This window comes from Cibotium barometz, chromosome 66 (assembly GCF_041138505.1).
Source record: "Cibotium barometz isolate CiBa-2024 chromosome 66, ASM4113850v1, whole genome shotgun sequence".
Classification (NCBI taxonomy): Eukaryota; Viridiplantae; Streptophyta; class Polypodiopsida; order Cyatheales; family Cibotiaceae; genus Cibotium; species Cibotium barometz.
In genome coordinates this window covers 2,564,172-2,585,582 of record NC_141111.1, presented here as the reverse complement: position 1 = coordinate 2,585,582, position 21,411 = coordinate 2,564,172, and the positions used below count along the sequence as shown (strand labels likewise).

The 21,411-nt window shown below is 42.3% G+C and overlaps 1 protein-coding gene across 1 annotated transcript in view; it reads left to right on the top strand.

Moving 5' to 3' along the window:
* MGT4 (magnesium transporter 4) overlaps positions 1 to 11,164 on the top strand; it is a 94,567-nt gene extending 83,403 nt beyond the window's left edge. The window contains exon 6 of the mRNA XM_086797726.1: positions 10,680 to 11,164. Within this exon, the coding sequence (XP_086653852.1) occupies positions 10,680 to 10,961 (282 nt within the window). The 3' untranslated portion in view covers positions 10,962 to 11,164. The remainder of the gene's footprint in view (positions 1 to 10,679) is intronic.
* Positions 11,165 to 21,411: the final 10,247 nt, after the last annotated feature.

The window sequence follows — 21,411 nt, the reverse complement described above, 5'->3', positions numbered from 1 at the left end:
GACCAGTATTAATTATTCCAGATTTGTCGAAGCCATTCATGTTAGAATGTGATGCTTTAGGAGATTGCATTGGAGCAGTCTTGAACCAAGACGGCCATGCCGTGGCCTATGAGAGTCGAAGACTTCAAGGAGCCGAGAAGACTGCACCCACTTACGAGAAAGAATTGATGGCTATCATACATGCTTTGAAGATTTGGAAGCATTATCTTATGGGTGTTGAGTTTGTTATCAAGACAGATCATCAAAGTCTTAGGTATTTTATGTCTCAACCTAAGATTTCAGAAAAGCATATAAGATGGGTAAGTTATTTGGCCCAATTTCACTTTTAGATTATGCATACTCATGGGAAAGACAACAAAGTAGCAGATGCTCTATCTCGAAGACCCATGACCCATGCAGTTTCCATGGGATATCATTTGGACTTCACTATGATGAAAGATCTTTATGCTACAGATGAAGATTTCAAAGACATTTGGGACAGGTTACAGAATGGAGATTTGGTGACTTCTTATGTCATCAAGGAAGGGTTTCTTATGATGCAAACGTGTTTATGTGTAACCAAGGATTTGAGACCCAAAGTAATGGAAGAATGTTATGCCCCACCTTATATGGACATAGAGGTATCATGACAACAAATTAGGCTTTGGAAAGTTATTTCTTTTGGCCTAGTATGAGAAGGGATATTGAACAATATGTTTGAGAATGTTTGGTTTGTCAGAAGGTCAAGTTTAATCGACAAAAACCCACAGGATTATTACAACCTTTGCCAATTCCCAACATTCCATGGGAAAGTATTGGTATGGACTTCATCTTTGGATTACCAAAGTCAGGATTTGGAATGATGGAATATGGACTATTATTGACAGGTTTAGTAAGCAAGCTCACTTCATTCCAGTGAAGAAGACCATTCGTGCAGATCATATGGGAAGATTGTTTATTCGGCAGATCTTCAAGCATCATGGATTACCCAAATCCATTATAGGAGATAGAGATCCTTGGACTACCAGTTTCTTTTGGAGAGCACTTTTTGACAACATGGAGACAAAGCTGAATTTTTCTTCGGCTTATCATCCTCAAACAGATGGGCAAAGTGAGATTTCCAATCTCACTATATTGGATATGCTAAAGTGTTATGCTCTCGAAGTGAAGGATCAAACCTTGCCATTGGTTGAGTTTGCCTGTAACAACACTGTTCACTCTTCGACAGGCGAAGATCCTTTTGAGATTATCTATGGCAAACCATTATTGTTGCCTATTCTGAAGACGAAGGAAGAGATCTTCCATGTGTACGAGTTCGTTCGAGATTTGGATACGGCCTTTGCACAGGTTTGGAAGGCTATTGAGACATCTTAAGCCAAGCAAAAGAAAGCTGCAGATAAGCATAGAAGGAAGGTCACTTTTAAAAAAGAGGATGGGTGTTATTGCGATTTGAAAAAGCAAGACTTAGAAAGTCAAAAGCTAAGGAGCTCAAGGAACCCAAGCTTGCTCCCAGGTATTATGGATCTTTTCAGATTACCAAGAAGATTAACGATGTATGTTATCGTTTGGACCTTCCAGATCGTTGGAGGATACATAATGCCTTCCATGTCAGTTTATTGAAGCCATATACAGGGCTCCCCCAGAGAAGCTTGTGTTGGAGAAGTGGAAGAACAAGAAATCTTACAGCCGGAACAGATTGTATTCCATTTCGTGAGAAAAAGAGGAAGGACACAGTGGTTAGGAAATTCTTCTTGAAGTTTAAGAACGATTCACCTATGGATGCGAAATGGAAGCCCGAAGAGTACTTCAAGGACTAACCCGATATTCTTCGAGCTTATGAGGAAGCAGTTGGTCTAGATGTATTTGAAGTACAGGCTTGATACGTCTTGAGATCAAGACAGATTTAAGAGGGAGGGACTGTAGCCCTAGCCCTCTTCATTGTATATATGTTTATACCGAAATGGAATTGATCATTATCTTGCTTATGTAATGATTTTGATTGGACATGATCTAGTTTGGGTGGCAACAATGCTAGAAGGCCCAAGGAGCAACATTTGTATATGGGAGGCAACGATGCCAGAAGATGCACTGGACGGCAATGATGCCATATATATTGCACTTCGCAGTTGGGCGGTCATTGTGACCAGATGGCCCAGATGACTGAATTGGATTTTGTAGCCGGGTGGTCATTGCGACCTGATGGCCTAGATGACTGTATTGGATTTTGCAATCGGGCGATCATTGTGACCAGATGACCCAGATGACTATATTGGATATCATATTCGGGCGGTCAATGCGATCAGATGGCCCAAATGACTATTTATGACTCTCGGGCGGTCCTAGAGACCAGATGGCCTTGAGGGGAAGTCTGAGCGGTCCTAGTGACTAGATGGCTCAGCACGGTTTCGATGAAACCAGACAAGACAATCCATGAACAGGAGGATCAATATTTGTGCATTGCATATTGATGTATGTTTGAATTTCTTTGACTTTGTGTGTTGTTTTGGATGCGTGGACAATGCTTGGATTTATGGCATGCGACAGTCCACTGGGCTTCAGATTACCTGGCCAGTACCTGGAATACCCAGTAGATGCGAATGATACATACTTGTTTGTTGACCACCTTGTGTCTAGTTTTTGCAGAAGGTGAGTGCATTTATTTTCTAATCCCTGTTATAGGTTATGAAGAATATGTACCATCAAGAACAAGGACATCGGTCAAAGAAAGGCACAAAGGTGTTGCGAGAGGAGCAGAAGGCACCACATATCAGGAAAGACTAGATGCACAATAGCACCAGATGGGGCTAGTACCATATCTATTGAGGACAACTGTGATATAAGAGGGAGGGAATGTAACTATTTGGTCCTCCATGCTTTTTTTACATAATAGAACTCATGTCTGGACACATGGACATGATGATGGACACATGGAAACAGGGTTCTTAAAGTTGGAATTAGAAAAAGCACTCGTCTGGGTCAAAAAGAAGGAAAAAGCAAAAGTCAAACTTTGTTGACCAAAAAGCTGAGGGCACCATTGGAAAGAGCTCGTCGAACTGAGTCAAAAAGCTATAAGCCACTTTTTCAAAAAGCAGCTCGAGGGCCAAAAAGCAAGGCCCTGAAGTTAAAATCAAGAACTTTAATTATTATTAAAACAAAAGCAAAAGCAAGTGAATAAAACAAAAGCCAAGTGATAAAAACAAAAGCAAAGCATGGTAAAAGCAAGCATTCCCTCAAGTATTTAAAGAACCAAGCACCCTCTTGGTGGATCGTAGAAAAACACTTGGAGGCTCATAGAAGAAGAACGTGGAAGTACTCCCTTGGGAAAAGCAAGAGGCTTATTTGCTACATCACCTTTCTACCTCCCCTCTACTAGCAGCCCCCTTTGTAGCACCTACCGCTGCCTGCCGCCGGCGTCGCCACCGCCCAGAGCCGCCTCCACCTCCGCTGGCGTCGCCGCCGCCCAGAGCCGCACCCGCCACCCGCCACCGGCGTCGCCGCCGCCCAGAGCCACCTCCGCCGGCGTCGCCGCCGCCCTTGAGCCGGTTTTCGTCGCCTGTCGCCGCTGGCGTCTCCGCCACTCCTAAGCCGGGGTCTTTGCCTCCTGTATGCTGGATTTTCTGTTGCTTGTTGGTTGCCCTTTAGCTCCTCCATCACCACCTATTGGCTATTGTCTGACTCAGCACCTCCTTTCAGCCGCCTTCTTTGGGAGGGGGGTTGCTTCCATTTGAAGAACCGCCACCTCCTCCTTTATTAGTGACAAGATTGGATTAAGAAGAAAGAGCTTTTTGTGGATACTTGAGAATATCAGTTGGATTCTTTGGATTTTGGTACTAGCCCGGTGTAAGCCTTTTGTGGGTCATCATCTATCTGATTCACATCTTATCTCATCACATCTATTTACCTCTCATTCTCATCATCACCTCCATTCACATCACACTCGACATCAACTATCTTGTGCCTCGACAGCGACATCGGCCCGATCTCGTCGTCAACACCTTTGTTTGATATTGTATTCCTTTGGTGTATTGGTCCTAGCTTGGAAAAGCTCGTGGATTGTTCCTAAAATAAATTCCTGAAGAGGGGGCGAGGCCTGTTCCCCGCTCAACGTGGTGTACTGTGTGAATTCCCTATTCCTATCTTTCTCTCCTCCTTCTCCTCTCTATCTTACTGTGTGAGTCCCCTATTCCTATCTCTCTCCCCCTTCTCTCTCTCTATCTTTATGTCTCATATACGTGGTTGCATCTGCTACTGTACGCTCCGTTAGGCTTACAGTCCCTCGAGCAACATGAAGAATATGCCAAAGAAGGGAAGTGTTTTTAACGTGGAAACAAGGGACATATGGTTGCAAATTATCTTGTCAAGCCAAAGCAAGAAGCCAGAGAGATCAGATGATCACGAGATTGACATCATGCCAGGAAGTTCGACGAGTGGTTTATAGTGGTGCTTAGTCCATTGCATGTTTCGACATATAAAGCCGTGGAATCTTTGTGGACCAAAGTTGAAACAGAACTCTTTTGAAGCATTGAGACTTTATGCTAGCAAAGGATCAATGTTGGTTATTCTAGATCTTTTTGTGGTTGAATATAATGAGATTGTATTTTAGCAGTCTTGAACCAAGAAGGCCATGCTGTGGCCTATGAATGTCAAAGACAACAACATAGCAGATGCATTATCTCGGAGACCCTTGAGCCATGCAGTTTCTATGGGTTACCATATGGATTTCACTTTAATGAAGGATTCTTATGCTACCAAAGAGGATTTCAAATATGTTTTGGAATAGATTGTAGAATGAAGATTTGGTGACTTTTTATGTCATCAAAAAGGGTTTTCTTATGATGCAAACCCAGGTTACTTGTGACACAAGGAATTGACGCCAAGGAAATGGAAGAGTGCCACGCTCCTTCCTACATGGGACATGGAGACACCTTGACTATACTTCAAGCTCTGGAGAGCTATCTTTTATTGGCCTAGTATGAGAAAGACATTGATCTTTATGATTTGAGAATGTTTGGTTTGTCAGAAGGTCAAATTTGATCGACAAACACCAGTAGGATTATTGCACCCATTGAATGTTCTATGGGAGAGTATTGCTATGGATTTTATCCTTGGATTGCCAAAGTCAAGGAATGATGGTATATGTCCGGACCTTTTCAAGTTACCAAGAAGATCAATAGTGTATGCTATCGGTTGACCGTTTCGATCATTGGAGAATATATAATGCCTTCCATGACAGTTTATTGAAACCATGTACAGGTTGTCTCCAGAGGATCTTGTTTCATTCTGTGAGAAAAAGAGGAAAGACAGTGGTCAAAGTTTCTCTTGGACTTTGAGAATTATTTACTATTGGATGCGAAATGGATGCCAGGGAAGTACTTCAAGGACTATCCAGATACACTTCAAGCTTATGAGGAAGTGGTTGGTCCAGATGTATTTGACGTACAGATTTGGACATCTTGCGATCAAGACAGATTCAAGAGGGAGGGATTGTGCCTCTAGATCTCTTCATTGTATATATATTGGACTGGCTGGAGGCATATGCTCACTTATGGTAGTGCTATGTGTGAACAGGGCTTAACCAAGGGCACTTTTTTCCCATGTGGTTTTTTCCCTTGGATATCAAGTGCGAAAGGACACTCTACATATAATATTTTGTACTTCTATATTATATGGATGTGGCACACATGCAGGGGTTGACTTGCATGTTGTGGCTATCACACTTTTGGCTCTCTCCCTCTCCCTCTCATTTTGTGTGTGTGAGTGTGTGAGTCCAACACCAACAATTGGTATTAGAGCTTCAGTCCAGGCCCTGCAGCTGACTGTGGAATTCCGTCGGCGAATTTCCGTCGAAAACTGACGTTCCGGCGGTTTCCTGGTTTTTGCCACCCAGCCGCCGTTGCCGCCCAGCTATCGGCGGCGCGAGTGCGCAGGCAGCCACCACCGCCCAGCTCCTCCGGCGGCGCGACTGCGCAGACAACCACCGCCGCCCAGCAGCGCCGCCTCCGCCTAGCCCGTCGGCTCTGTGCACCGCCGCCTCCACGTCCGTCGACTCTGTGTGCTCCGGCGGCTTCGCCTCCCCGTCGACTCTGCAGCTCCGGCGGGTCCCTGCCACGACATCTTCACCTGCGCCTCTGCTTGCCTGGCTGTTGGTACTGAAACGGCCTATGCCACTCTTCTCCACGTGTGCTCCCCGCTTGACGCTTGCAATACAAGCCTATGCCATCCGTACTACACTCGCCTGCAAGTACTTTTCATCTGAGTAGAAAAATGCATTAAAAGATACAAATTTTGCAGACACTTCTGTGGAGGCCAGATTCAAAGAAAAATTGCATAAAACAGGTTTTATATCAGTTTTCTTGCGAGAAAGAGCTTTTCCATGGTTTCCTTCATCGACAAGGTTGTAGGAGTTGTGGAGATTACTCATGGGACGAGCGAGTGATTTTTGGGACTTAGACTTGGACTTGGATATGAACTTGAATGTGGAACTTGGACATATAGCTTGGGCATGAAGTTTGGACATGAACATAGAGCTTGGACATGGAAAACTTGGGCATAGAGCTTGGACATGGAACATAGAGCTTGGACATATAACCTGGATTTGGATTTGGATGTGGACTTGGACTTGGATTCATTGGATTTGGATTTGGATATTAGATCTGGTACTAGCCCAGTGGGAGATACTTGTGGATCATCCCCATGGTGTGCTCGGCATCAGAGATGCATCTTTGCCAAAATACACTTCTCACATACATGTCTTGTTGGAGACCCAAGAGGCAGCATATTGTCAACTATATGATGCTTTTACAAATGTATCAAACTCCCTAAGTTTACATGCCCAAACGAGCATGTCATAGCTTTGCATCATGCATAGTAGGAATGTCAACAACTACTGTATGTGCATCATATGGACACTTGTTACTGCTATCCAACTTATACAAGCCATTGCATCGTGCTCCATAAGTGACTATAGCATAAACCCTTGAAGGGTCTTTGACTAAACACTTCTTATCTAAAAATTCAACCACCAAACCTTGATTGGTTATGGCTGAGACAGAGAGCAGATTTTTCTTTATCCCTAGAACACACATTACATTTGTCATGCATACACTTGCACCATTGGCTGCAACAAATATGACTTTGCCTATCCCTTTCACCGGATAAGTAGAATGATCTGCACATCATATAGTGTGGCCATCAGAAGCATAAACCAAGTGCTGAAATACATCTTTGCAAGAAGTGATATGACTCGAAGCATCACTATCAAAATTCCAAATTACATCCTTATTGTGGGATACAATCAAAGACATCTTTTTCTGTAGCACTTGGTGTGTCACTATTGCATGTGACTAAAAAAGTCCACTCCTCATGGACTACATTTGCCATTAGAAGTGTAAGCTACTGCATTAATTGTATATTTGATTTAAGCTTGCATATGATTGTTGGATCTGGAAATGCAAAGATTGGCCCAACATGGGAGACGGGTTGCTAGTAGGAATTTCCCACAATCATTTATGAGGATCTAAATGCTTGAAGAGGGGAAGTATGTATGGCTAACCTGAGGATTAGCTTGGATAATTTGTGGGTTAGATTGGCAATCCACTTCTGATTTTCCAGGTAGACAGTCCATTGATGGTCCCTTAGGGAAGGTCTTGGTGGTATGGGACACAAGGGATGACTAGTGCGAGTCTATTTGGATGGAGCTCTAGTCCATATGCTCGAAAAAGCTCGTGTTGAATGAAATCTATGGTTGGGTGGTGAGCTAGCCTGCAGAACCTTAACCTGGATTAATCTTGTGCTTGTTCTATGTTTGGGAGATCTTGGAAGGATTCTGCCGCAAGAAGATTACTATTCCGAAATGAAAAGGTTGGTGTACCGGATGTTGTGAGTTGAAAAATAGTTCCTAATTAATGTCCAGTGAATAGGCCAAACGCCATAGGGATGGAGGATTACATCCTTTTGAAATTTCAAATGGTAATGGGAAAGTATTTCCATGGACTTTATTATGTGATTATCTTGATCCAATAGAAGACATGATGCTATTTGGGTAGTTTTTGATGATTTACCAAGACGGATCGATTTTTACCGAGTAGCTCGACCATAAAGACACATGAATGTTGATTGTGAGTAGAAGTTTACAAGACATTTTTGCTAGTTAGTTTTCTAGAGATTTGAGACGACACTAAGTATGAGTTCCTCCTATCATCCTCAGTCTGATGGAAAAAAGAGGGTGAATGAGGCTTTCGAGGATATGCTTTGTGCGTATGTTTCCGAGAGACCTTTTGATTGGGAGAGGTAAATCTGTATGGTTGAGTTTGTGTACAACAGGCTAAGCATGTGACTATTGGATGCAATCATTTATGCTTATGTATGGGTATGAATATAGATCTCTTGTGACCTTGGACTTAAGGGTTTGAAACTAGATGCAGCTAGAGATTGCTTGATGGTTATGTAGGAGATGCTAGCTCATGCTAAGTTCGATTGAGGTACGGTCCACTTTAAAAAACACAAGTCTAGAGAAGTTGTATAAACTAGATACAAGTTAAAACATTAGTACAAAGAGACATGAATGGTGAACATATGCATGCGGCATGCCATAAATAACAGCCCGCGGCTTGCAATAGTAAACACAAAAAAGTGTATAGCGACTTTTCACAACGCTAAGTACAAAAATGTATATACTAGACTCTAGTCCTGCTCCTTAGAGGAATCACTAAGGGAAGGAATGCCTTGGCTATAGGCACTCCCCTCACTAAGGACATTGCCCTCGTGCATTTCCATGGCCCGGAATTACCGGAAGGTTTCTCGCCCGTGGTGGTATATAAGGCAAAAACCTCATGCTTTTCCTTTCCTCCAGAGTCCGGACCTCATTGCCAAAGAGAGAGAGCTTGAGACGAGAGAGAGAGAGAGAGAGAGAGAGAGAGAGAGAGAGGGAGCCTAGGTAGTAGATATAGAGAGCTTGAGAGGGGCGGGAGAGAGGGAGAGCGTAGGTAGTAGGCCCTAGAGAGCTTGAGAGAGAGAGATGGGGCCCAAGTGGGCTGCCTTGCTGCCTTGGGGGCCTGAGGGAGGGAGGGAGGCCTTGTCTTGTCAATGTGAAGGCGAGTCTAGTGAATAATGCGATTGATTTCTTGTGGTGAGAGATCCAAAAGTGGGGCATCACGATTCTAGGCTGTACTCAAAGAGGGGGGGGGGGGGGGGGTGGGGGAAGTGGGGGATCAAGGCCATGCGATTGATTTCCTGTGGTGAGAGATCCAAAAGTGGGGGAGGGAGGGAGGGAGGGAGGGAAAGAGGGAGGGAGGGAGAGAGGGAAAGAGGGAGGCCTTGTCTTGTCAATGTGAAGCCGAGTCAAGTGAATAGGGAGGGAGGGAGGCTGGGTACACAGGACGGAGGGAGGGAAAGAGGGAGGCCTTGTCTTGTCAATGTGAAGCCGAGTCAAGTGAATAGGGAGGGAGGGAGGCTGGGTACACAGGACGGCCATGTCTTGTCAATGTGAAGGCGAGCCTAGTGAATAATGCGATTGATTTCCTGTGGTGAGAGATCCAAAAGTGGGGCATCACGATTCTATCATTCTAGGCTGTACTCAAGGGGGGGGGGGGGGGGGGGGGGGGGGGGATCAAGGCCATGCGATTGATTTCCTGTGGTGAGAGATCCAAAAGTGGGGCATCATGATTCTAGGCTGTACTCAAAGAGGGGGAATCAAGGCCATGTGATTCAAACCATCTAGTGATGCGGGAATGCTCTGCCCCTCTTGTGCTAGCTGTCGTGAAGACTTAATTGCGTACCTTGGGAGGTGATCTCTTTCCAGTGTATAGACATGGTATATGTAAGTGATAGTTTGGAAGTGGGTATGGAGGACCATGGTAGCAGCCTCAAACTCAGCAAATACAATCTCATAGACATGGTATATGTAAGTGATAGTTTGGAAGTGGGTATGGAGGACCATGGTAGCAGCCTCAAACTCAGCAAATACAATCTCATGCAGTACCGAGGGCTTACTCCCGAGTCCTAATCAGGCAGGGTAGCATCATCATGTTTAGTCTCTCTATCCTCTTCCACTTCTCCAATCCCCCGTCTGGCCCCCTAAAAGAGGCACTGCACATCACGGTAGGACGAACATTCTTGGAAGTGAGCTTGGAAGCAGGACTTCTCTATAGACGGGCCAAGGCAGCATAGCCACTTGCCAACTGAGCCTGGGCTGCCTGTTGCATAGAAAAATAAGGCCGGTGAAGGTATCCTTGAGGTAAATATACGACATTACAAGATCAACGGCATCACTGTTGTATGAAGACTGTATGGCTGTAACCTAATGGAAAGTGTTGAAGAGCGTGATCTTGGTTTTACGAAGATACATCGAAAGAAAGAAAAATATATTGTCGTCTTCAAAAGACCCAAAGGATCTATGAGACCACAAAGGTAGTACAATCTATCCATGATGAATACTAAACCATGGGAAAGAAAGACTGTAGAAACTAGCTACATAAGCTATAAATTACCCGTGTGATGATACATGATGGCAATCTATGCTACATGAGAGAGAGAGAGAGAGAGAGAGAAAGAAAGAAAGATATATTAAGCATCTACTAAAGATCCAATGGGCCTATGAGACCAAAGTGATGCAATAATGTCCATGGCATATCTCATCATGGAATGGAAAATGAGAGAGAGAGAGAGAGAGAGAGAGAGAGATTTGAAATGTAGACTTGCAGCTTCGGGAGTATGTGGACGACACTGAGGATTACATCAACATCATGCTAGATGACAAACAAAATCATCTTCTTCAAATGGGAGTTATGCTTACAACAGCAACACTTGTTCTTAGTGGATTTATTGTGGTCACGGGAATCTTTGGTATGAATATCCAGATTGACATGTTTTTGACTGGCACGCTCGGCCAATTCTTGTGGACCATAGGTGGGTCTGCTGTTGGATGTGTCTTTGTGTACACTTTGGTCATTGGGTGGTGCAAATGGAAGCGTCTACTGGAGTAAGAAGCCTTGTTGATTCCTAGATTTTAACCAAGTATAATTGATCACCTTTTCTTAATACTCAATGAGCACATTATGCTAATTGTATAAAAGCAAGCATGGTTCCTTGCTGAATAGGTAAATAAGGAAATTCTAATACCAATACTTGCTTTGTATGCAGAACTGGTTTGATTTTCAACTAAATTTTCATTGTCATTTTTGAGCGACTTGAAAGGTTCTGCAAGTTATTACCCTTATGTCTTGTGTGGGGTTTAGAGGTTACTCTGAGATATGCTGTGAATTTGTTTTCCAATTCTGATTGCAGCTTACAATTTACATATCCTTTCTTGAAATGTTTCGATTTAGTAACAGTAGTGTACTGATTGTATGCCATTTCTTCAGAAATCAGAGTACCACTAGTAGGGGACATTAATGCATGATTACCAAAGAAGTGAGAGATATGCTAGACTTTCAAGAGGATGCATTGTTTCTACCAATAATGATGCCCTATTAGCTGGACACTAGAGGAAACTACAATCACACTCAAGATAGGTACAATCACATAGTTTTTGCAAATATTCTATTGATTGAAATTTAAGCCACATCATTAAGCTCCGCTGCCATAAATGGGAGCGTTGTTTCCAACTACATCATTTGGCCGCAACCTTGATTCTTGAGATGCCCGACTTCTATGTTTGCCCACTTGAGCTAGAAGCTGACCATAGTCATTTTGCATTCAGGTGTAAGATTCCTAATAGTGTGGGTGAAGGCCTGACACTGCCAACACCATCACAACCTGAGGCTCTTGTTTGTCTCGATCACTACCCTTTCCTTGCTTGCTCCCTTCTGAATTTTGCCATCCATATGGCAGCCCTACAAAGGTTCCCATATAGTGTCAAATCCACCAATAGAACCCAAGAAGGCACTTTACCCCAACCAAATAACTCTCCCCTTGCGCGCCCGCCCCACCCCCCCCCCACCCCCCCCACACACACACACACACAAAAAAACCAAGAAATAAATGGATGGTACAATGAAGAATGATGCAACCTCTTATTGTTATCCATGTGCTAATCTCATGGAGATGGGCTAAAAACGCTTTATTAGAAGCAGGAAATGACAGTTTTTTTTTGTGAAAAACAATCAAGAGTGGCTTGAAATGTCCAGAAGTAGCTCTAAAGATTTTTGGCTTTCACCTAGAAGAGTATAAACCTCTTGTCTAATTGGCTTGGCCAAATGGCAAGCCTTTATTGGAAGCACTCATTAGTGTACTCAACCAACTCTAATGTATTCAACCAGCTCATATGTAGAGTTTCTATGGATGGAAGCTCACGAGGGCTGCAATTTAAACTATTTACTTATGCTTATAAGGTCATTGCATTTACAATATTATCACTCTTGGGTCTCCCAAAAAATTGGTGAGGGCACCATCATGCCCATTCACAAGGTAGGGCACCGAACCCTTTAACTAGCAAACTATCATGGTTAGCCATCTTATGGCCAAGATTTTTGCGTCATCTGTGGAGGGACACTTGACTAAGTGGCAAAGACATGAAGTTTGAGTCATGAGTGATGTAGGCTTTTGGTGAGAGCACTCTACATTAGGCCACATTTTCACGCTTTGAGTCACTATTGGAGGCAAAATATAAGAGGATAGAGACTAAATTGTTTCTATGTGGATTTTGTTAAGGCCTTTGATGTAGTTCTATGAGCAAGATCGATAAGCTGGCTAAGACAAAGATGCGGTCATTTGTGCCACAACCACATGCAGTGAGTACATCTTTGATCGCGTATGCCTTTGCATGATTAGTTGACAACTTGACCTACAACTGGGATGGATTATGAGTCTAGAAGGATAACCGGGATGGATTATGAGCCTAGAAGTATAATGGCCTTATTAAATGTATAACTCGTGCTCAAGCCTGACAGCATAACAAAGATGAGGTACAACTTGATATACAAATCAAGTGGAGAGGCATCAACTTATATCAATCCTACCACAAGCTGATTAGTGTACACCTTGATATATGACCTGGATGGATAATGAGCCTCGATGAATAATGGGCTTATAAAATTTTTAACTCGTGCTCAAGCTTGACAACACATCTAAGATAAGGTAGATGTTTAGTTATTGATTTCAGCCTCTAAACCAGGTTGAGGGATGCATGTCAAGAAAGTGGGTAAGAGTGAATTTGTGTTCCAAATTTAGGATGGGTCAAACAAAGGAACTATAGAAATAAGGTAAACATGATCTAGTGAAGATGATTTGTTATCGTAAGAAAGGATGAGAGATCCTAACAAACATGATCAACATGACAATGACAATATGTAACTACTAAAGTAGTCGGCAAAGACTAAGGGCTAACAAGGTAACGTGATACACTATATAAGGACAATGAAAATGTGAAGGGAAGGGGATTGAATGTTCTTGAGCCAACAAGGCAATAGATGCACTCTATCCACACAGTAAAAATGTGAAGAAAAGGGGATTGAATGTTCTTGAGCCAATCCTTGATCAAGAAGGGGAGGAAGAGATTAATTGTTGACTATGACTTAAGGGACGATCTCATGGTAGGAATGATTGCAAATGAAGATGAAGTTCCTTCCCCAGGATGCTTTTTTCTAGAGGTAGAGGATTCCATTGAAAATCCCCATGGAATAAAAAACCACTAAGAGACATGCGATGTGGCCAGTCTTATATCATTTCTTTCATCACATATAAAAATACCAATAGGGATATTGCTGTGAAGCACCCCTATGTTGTGCGAAGATTTTAAGAAATGCTAAAGGTTAACCCAACTCCAAGAGCTAACCAAGAAAGGACATACCTTTCATAGTGCCACTATGGAGCCCAACCAACAAAGAAGTAGATAATGTTATCACACACTTCGCAAGATGGTTACTTTTCCCTAGCCCACAAGATTGTCAAAGTGATTATTAGGAGGAATTACAAGGAGGAGAAATCAATAAACGAACCAACACCCCTCAAATTAATGACTCGATCAAGTAGACAACAATAGGTTAGAAAACATCTTCTTCAATCACAAGGATATTATGAAGCAGAAGAAGGTGTGGCTATCCAAAAAGGAAGCATCAGCATCGATAACCAATCCCATAATAAAAGCTAAACTCACGATAAACATCCTTCAAGAAGGAGACCTCAAGAAGCATTAAGCAATGTTGTGGAACCAATGCAATAATACACCTGATCGTAGTCATATGAGACGTGTGTGCAAAGGTCTCATCATAATTTATGCCCTTATCTTGAGCATAACCCTTTACAGTAATCAACGTTACCATTAGCTTTTTGCTTTAGCTTATCTAGAACCTTTCTTCAAATGAGTTGAGGATGTACTTGCCTTTGAATTAAATTAAGAGAAATTGATTGGATGGCTCGAATGTTTGAAGAAGATGAGGGCCTTTTTCTCCAATAAAATCTTTTCGTCTTTAAATTTATTCTAATAAAAGGAATAGTCTGAATGCCATGAGATATAGTAGGTCTTACTACCCTTTTCTCTTCCGAAGTAAAGGTACATTATTGTTGAGGAAATCATGGGGTATGGAGGGACTGAATGGAAGGATGCCTATGAGTAGGACATAATCTGATAAAGATATGAATCCGCTCATGATGGAGGAGTTGACTCAATTTAATTTAAAGAGGATGGTACCAAAACTCACTCAAATTCCTTTAGAACAGTATTATGAAAGTGATGAAGATACCAATGCGACTATCCATGTAATGTACAAGGGATGCCTCTCCCCCATGCTTAATAGAGAGTATAGAAAAAGATATAAATATAGAAGTCATATACTTACACGTTACTACAATATATACAATGAATGTTCCTACATGTGTCTCTCTCTCTATGTTACATACATGTATGTACCTCTCTCCCCTCTCTCTCTCTCTCTCTCTCTCTCTCTCTCTCTCTTTGTTACTGTAGCACAAAAAACAAAGTGTTCACTCCCTAGCTTACACATGACTATACACAGTGCCGCCCTCTTTCCTTGTCCTTCTATTTGCCTCTCCTCTCCCCCATGCTTAATAGAGAGTATAGAAAAAGATATAAATATAGAAGTCATAGACTTACATGTTACTACAGTATATACAATGAATGTTCCTAGATGCGTCTGTGTGTGTCTCTCTCTCTATGTTACATACATGTATGTACCTCTCTCTCTCTCTCTCTCTCTCTCTCTCTCTCTCTCTCTCTCTGTTATGGCCCACCCTAACCTTCCTTCAAACACATCCAAAAACAGATTACCTGGTGAACCGCAACTGTCGTGAGGATCTTTCCAATGGCCGAGCTCGTAACCCTTGAGATCTCCAAGCTCTACAACTCCTTGAGAAGTAATTCCACCATGTCTCCCACGAGTGTTATCACACCGTCGCGTTGCACTACGGGTCCTCGTCCCTCCTCTCACCTCACTTCACTCACACACACTCACTAGCATGCATTGGGAGAGAGATTAGCAAGAGTAAGACTCAATTGCACAATGGGAGAGTGTGTTGTATTATGAGAGAAATTCACTTATATGCATGGCCATAAGTGTTCACCCTATGGTGGCTGGCTGGACACTTTAGGCTCATAAGAGACCTAATGCTATTACAATGACTACTCTCATAATATATCCGTGAAGTAAATCACTTAGGACTTCATCCTAACTTGCTACCAAACGCTCTTGAAGCGGGAATTGCCATAAATACTCCGTCACACCATTACGGGCGCCCGTCCAAGTTGTAACTTTGGACACTATTGCTTCATATCTTGAATGTATGACCCTTTGGTGTATCTACCCTTTGATGTAATATAATGGTGGTAGGTCTTGTTAATCCCAGAATTGGATTAACATTCCCCCGCTCTTGAGATGGCGATCGCGTTCTCGTGATCACGTTGAAGACCTTTGTGTGGGGAGAATGAACAAGCTTTGTTGATGGCTTTGATGTTGAGTGATGTTCAATGGTCTTTGTTCCTTCGTAAGAAATAAGAAAAGCTAGTAAATAAATGAAGAGGTTAGTGGTGTATTGGGAATTCCTAACAGGGTAGGAAGTGGGGTTTTTTGCGAATGATTGCATTTTTATATTTGTGTGAGTCCTTTTTTTTGCTCAATTTGTTTGCTCAATTTGTTTTTGGCAATCATCGACAAGGTTACATGTGATTTTTATTATTGGGGACACTAAGAGATGTTAATAATGGGAGAGAAGAGAGAGAATGATCCAGAGGAACGTAGACTTAATCATTAGAACGAGATGGTGATTCTCAGTTCCTCATTTGATTCATTGAAGCGACATTCATCATTTGAAGAATTTGGCCTTTGATAATGTCCCTTTGTGTGGCAGGATTTTGTCAAATGTTGTTGAGAGAACTTGATCCTATCTTCTTTTGTCGATGTGCTTTTATGTTTTTATGCATATTTAAGTGCTCTTATGAAGCAGATTTACATGAAGTACAAGAATTGAGTCATATAGACTCTTATTGAACTGCTTTGTGTTGAAGTAGCCACTTGTTGGTGAGGATTGAAAGAATTACGTCGATTTGCAAGGCTAATATAGAGATCTTCATCACTAGGGATTGAGAATCATTAAGTTGTGAAGATTGTGGCGTCGTTTGGAGAGGTTTGTAATTTGAAGAAAAATTCCATGCGATGGGTTGTACCATTGACCAGACTTTCGCCCACCATGGCCCCCCCATCCAAGGATGTACCTAGAAGTTGTTGATGGTGAGGCTTTGGTACAAATGTTCTCCAGTGCATGAGTATGGTAAATCGTGAAAGTGTAGGTTCTTAAGCCATGAGATGGAACTTTGTGAATTGTAATTCCATGAGATGGAACTCCGTGAATTTGCAGGTTTTGACCTCAAGGGTTTTTTTTTAATGAGTCATCTAGGTCATGATTTGCAAGCAACATCTTCTTGTGCACTCATTTCTCACTTCCAGAGGGGTGACAAGAGCATTATTATTTTGTTCTTGATGTGCTCCTAAGTCTCCGTATTTGTTCTTGAATTTGTTGCTGAAATGATGTCGAGGCAGTAGGGAAGACTGCTAATTGTTTGCTTGAACAGACAAGCTCTTGTGTTGGTGCCGAATGCACGAGAGTGGTTAAGTGATTTGCTTGGGTCTCCATTCTTGCCGAATGCACGAGAGTGGTTGAGTGATTTGCTCGGGCCTCCATTCTTGTCGAACTTTAGGTGAAGTTATTGGGGTTGAAGTCGGTGGTGAGGTTTTCTTCACAATGTTCGAATTTGGCAACCATATGATGGAATTACCATCATAGTATCCTTGTTGTTGAGGTACATACACAGGCACCCATCTTTGACGAACATTGTAATTTGGTGGCCGATGTGCTTGGTGTTGAGGCTTTCTTCTTTAAGCTTTGGTATTTCTTTGGTAGTACCTTTGTGCTTGCAGCAGTGTTTTTGGTACCCACACTTGTTGCATTGGTGGAGTTCTTGAGGAACTTGCATAGGCTTTTGTGGACGATGTTGTGGAGTACTTTTCTTTTTCCTTGGCCTCTGAGTGTTGCGTTGAGGAAGATGTTTTGGCTATCAAGGCACCCAAATTTGATTGGCACTTTCATAGTAGCCTTGAGCTACAAGTAGCTGCTTCTCCACCCACATTTTGATACTATTAAGATATCGTGATTGTGGGAGTCTTGGTGGAGTTTTCTTTAGGGTTGATGTGGAAGGTTTGGGGCCCTCCTTGACTTTGGCTGGTGCTGAGGCTGTTTGAGACTCATGGGCATTGTTGATGATGATGAGGTTAGAGTCTCTTGTGGAGTGGCTGTCAATGACGAGGCCTTTGAGCACGTGGTTGTCTCCTTTGGCGAAGTTTGTCGATGAAGATGCATAGGCACCGAGGTCTTTCCTTTGAGTTCCCTATTAGAGATAGATGGTTTGGCTGTGGTAATTTCTTCAGGAATAGATGCTGATTGCGAGGTCTTGGCATCGAACTTCGTAGTAGGTGAGGATGGGGTTGAAGGAGTAGATGCTTTATCAGAGTCAGTCGTTGGCGCAGATGGTAGTTCATTGTGTAGAGGGGCTTTTGTGGAAGATGCTTGTATCCTTTTGCGTTCAGCATCATAGATATCCATTAAAGTTGGATCCTCTTCCTGGTAGTATGGTATTGTCAACTTTTTGTCGTTGACCATCATAATGACTCTATCGCTCGCAAAGCACAGTGGTGCTTGGGCAGCAACAGTCCATTTATGTCCCAAGATTAAATCTCCTTCCAACACATACTCAACCACAAAAAACTTACAAGTGAGGGGGTTAGTTTCAATATACATTGTATGTTCAAAGTACCGCAAACATGGCATGTTCAAGTCTTATGTAAAGTTTATTCTTTCAAGATGTGCCGTGCGTGTTGGTTAACCTAACAAATCCCATAGCTCAAAGGTACGATTCACCTATCCAAGTTCCACCAAGGGCGACATCAAACTCAAGGGAATCTAGGGTAATATGGAATGTAAATTCCATATCGTCATCGATTGTTTGAGTAGTGTATCTAAAGTAACCTGGAACTTCAATGTTTTGTCCATTGGCTCCTCTTGCAAGACTATTGCTTGTAGGGATGAGTTTAGGTTGTCCCAATGACACCCAAGTGTCTATTGTCACGATGTTATGACTAGCTTGAGAGCTAATCAATGTGCGTTTGCGTTTAACAGGGAAATCCAACCATACCATGATAGAATCTTCCAAAGGAACCATGGGTGTTTCGGTTATTGTTTTAGCTTCAGATCTTGTGTCTATTTCATATTCCCATTCACTTTCATCCTCTGTTTGGGTCAGCTTTTTCAAGAGTACCCAATGCATATACTGGCACACTTGGCTCTCGACAATTCTTAATGAGGACTGTTTGAAAACTTGCGAATCCTCACAGTCCTATTTTATGGAGTTCGTTATGTGCTTGTATAACTTATTAGGTTGAGCCCTTAAAGGTGCAAGTGCTGATGTGATGCTGGCTTTATGAAAGAAGAGCATTCCTCCAAATGAGGTTTTGAGAGACTGTTTTAATCTTGTAAGGGAATTATTGAATTTCTCACGTGCTTTCTCAAGCTTATAGTTGGAATGAAGGGATGTAATGCATGAAAAATATGAGTAATCACCATGTAAACATGATGCCTAAGTGTGTTTAGTCTCTCACCAAGAGAATGGAAATAGCCTTCCACAAGCCAAGAGAGAAGCCATGAGCTCCAAGAAATATAAGTTTCCATTTCTAAAAATGATCATCAAAAGTTACAACCATGGTCCAAGTCCCCTCTTTTATACATGGACTTGTCCCATTATTAACCCTATTGAATAAAGTTCCTACTTTATTACAAACCATCCCTTCCCAAAGATTTTGTCCTCAAAATCAATAACATGTACAATCTCAAAGTATGAGACTCTAATGTAATCAATGGGAAGTGGTTAAGAGTTCTCAAGTACATCCAAAGCACATATACAATGAAAATTTGGATGTGTACAAGTCCACAAAGCTTCAAGCCCAAAGTGTATGAGTGGGACTGTTATGACAGCCCTTCTAGTTGATGAAGACCCTTGAAAATCCTTCATTTAGACTCCATATATTGGGCTGAAAATGATATGTACACTCAGCCATATGTAGCCCACATCATAATCTTTCATTAGGATACGCCATGAAGCTTGTTGGAGTAGAAAAATAGGCCCAATAGTAGACCTTCCCAAAGCTGTCCAGAAATTACATCAATCCGTGAGGATAATGTTTCAAAATGAGAATCAAGCTTGGAGTCTAAGGTCTCCAACCGTTGTACAAGCATTTGCATGAGGGTGTCATGGTTAACCGCCGCTTGTGTCCCTTGAGAAATTTGATTATGTACATTGCCCCCATTGTCTTCATTGATGAATGCATCCCTTGCATCCATATTACCTTCCATGTCCTCATCACCAATGATCATTTCTTGCACAACATCCCCACCCTTGCGTGGTCTTTCCTTCGGCATAGTGAAGAAAATGCAAGATGTTGGTAGAATGCCCAAATGATGTCGGAATTGGACAAAAGAAGGTTCTATGGGTGGGTAATGGTGTCTACTATCCTCCCAAATGAACACAGTAAGAATTAGGTGTGGGCAAGTACTCTCTGTTTTAGGGTTTGTGCGGGACAGCTGAAAGTAGTAATTTGGCTCTAAAATGCAAAATATATGTCGGAATTAGGATTTTGACGGCTCTATAGAAAGCTAACGGAAGATAGAACCTACCCCTAAAAGCATTTTGATTCAGTCAAAGTGGAAGTATATTCTGTTTGACTTTGACCAGAAAGTCAACATGACTACTTTGACCAAGATTGTGATATCCGATTAAGGGGTTCTATGGCTCATTTGAAAACTCTCAATGAGTAGAATAGAGTCGTGTAATCACTCGGACCTAATCCCAAAAACCCTAGGACTGAATTAGGGTTTTGTAAAATCCCAGAAATTCCCAAAATTTGGTCCCAAAGCTCAATCCGGCTACAAATGATTGGTGTTTCTCCCCTTGGTAGTTGTGAATAACTCTTCAAGTGTATCCATGGGGTAAATCTCCAATCAATAAGCTTGTTTGGCTCCCTTGTTGGAAAAATTCCGCCATAGTCTCCTTTGTAATTGGAACCAAATCTCAAATGAAAATGCAACTTCTCAAATCACCATGCAATACTCTTTGTATCCCACAATGTCATGAAAGATCATATGCACTCTTTGTCCATCAAAGCATTTGCAATATCCACACAATATGACGGAAAAAGGGGCCCCATTGCCCAAATGCATCCACAAAGTCGATGGTGAGGATTGTTGAGGACGCGCGTTGAAGCTTACCGATCTCCCGGCCAAGCTCTTCTCACCCCTTCACCGAGTTTTCCTCCAAGGTGAAGGTTGAGGCCATGTCTTCACACCGGTGTACCTAATCCCCCTTTGTACCGCTTTTCCAAGGCAATCACGGCACAAAGAGTTCAAGCCATTCTCCCCTTGGCCTCTCCAACCAATGCCAAGGTACCCTCACACATTGCTAGATTCTATAGAAACTTGAAGTGGTAGCAATGGTGAGTGTAGGTACAAAATGATGTGGATAATATCAAATGATAGAACAAGTTTGTTGGCTTACAAGTATTGAGCATGACTCATGGCCTTTTACAATTTAGAACTCACCAATAAAGCATGGACTCATGCCTCAATCCATCATCCAAAAGCTCCAACACAAACCAACAATTCACAATGCCCTCACCATGGCATTTGCATAAGCATTTGTTAACCACAATCAAGGTATTTGCAATTTCATTCCAACAATCCCTTTCACATCATATTGACAAATGCATGCTTCCAAATGCTCTCTTATGCCCATGTGTAAAACATAGCATTGGCATGGCTATGTATAGCATCCATAGTGTCCATATGGCATCAAGATGAGCATGAGGGACTCCAAAAACATTGCTATTCCATCAATGGCATGCCAATTGAGACATAATGAAGAAAAATCCCCCAAAATGT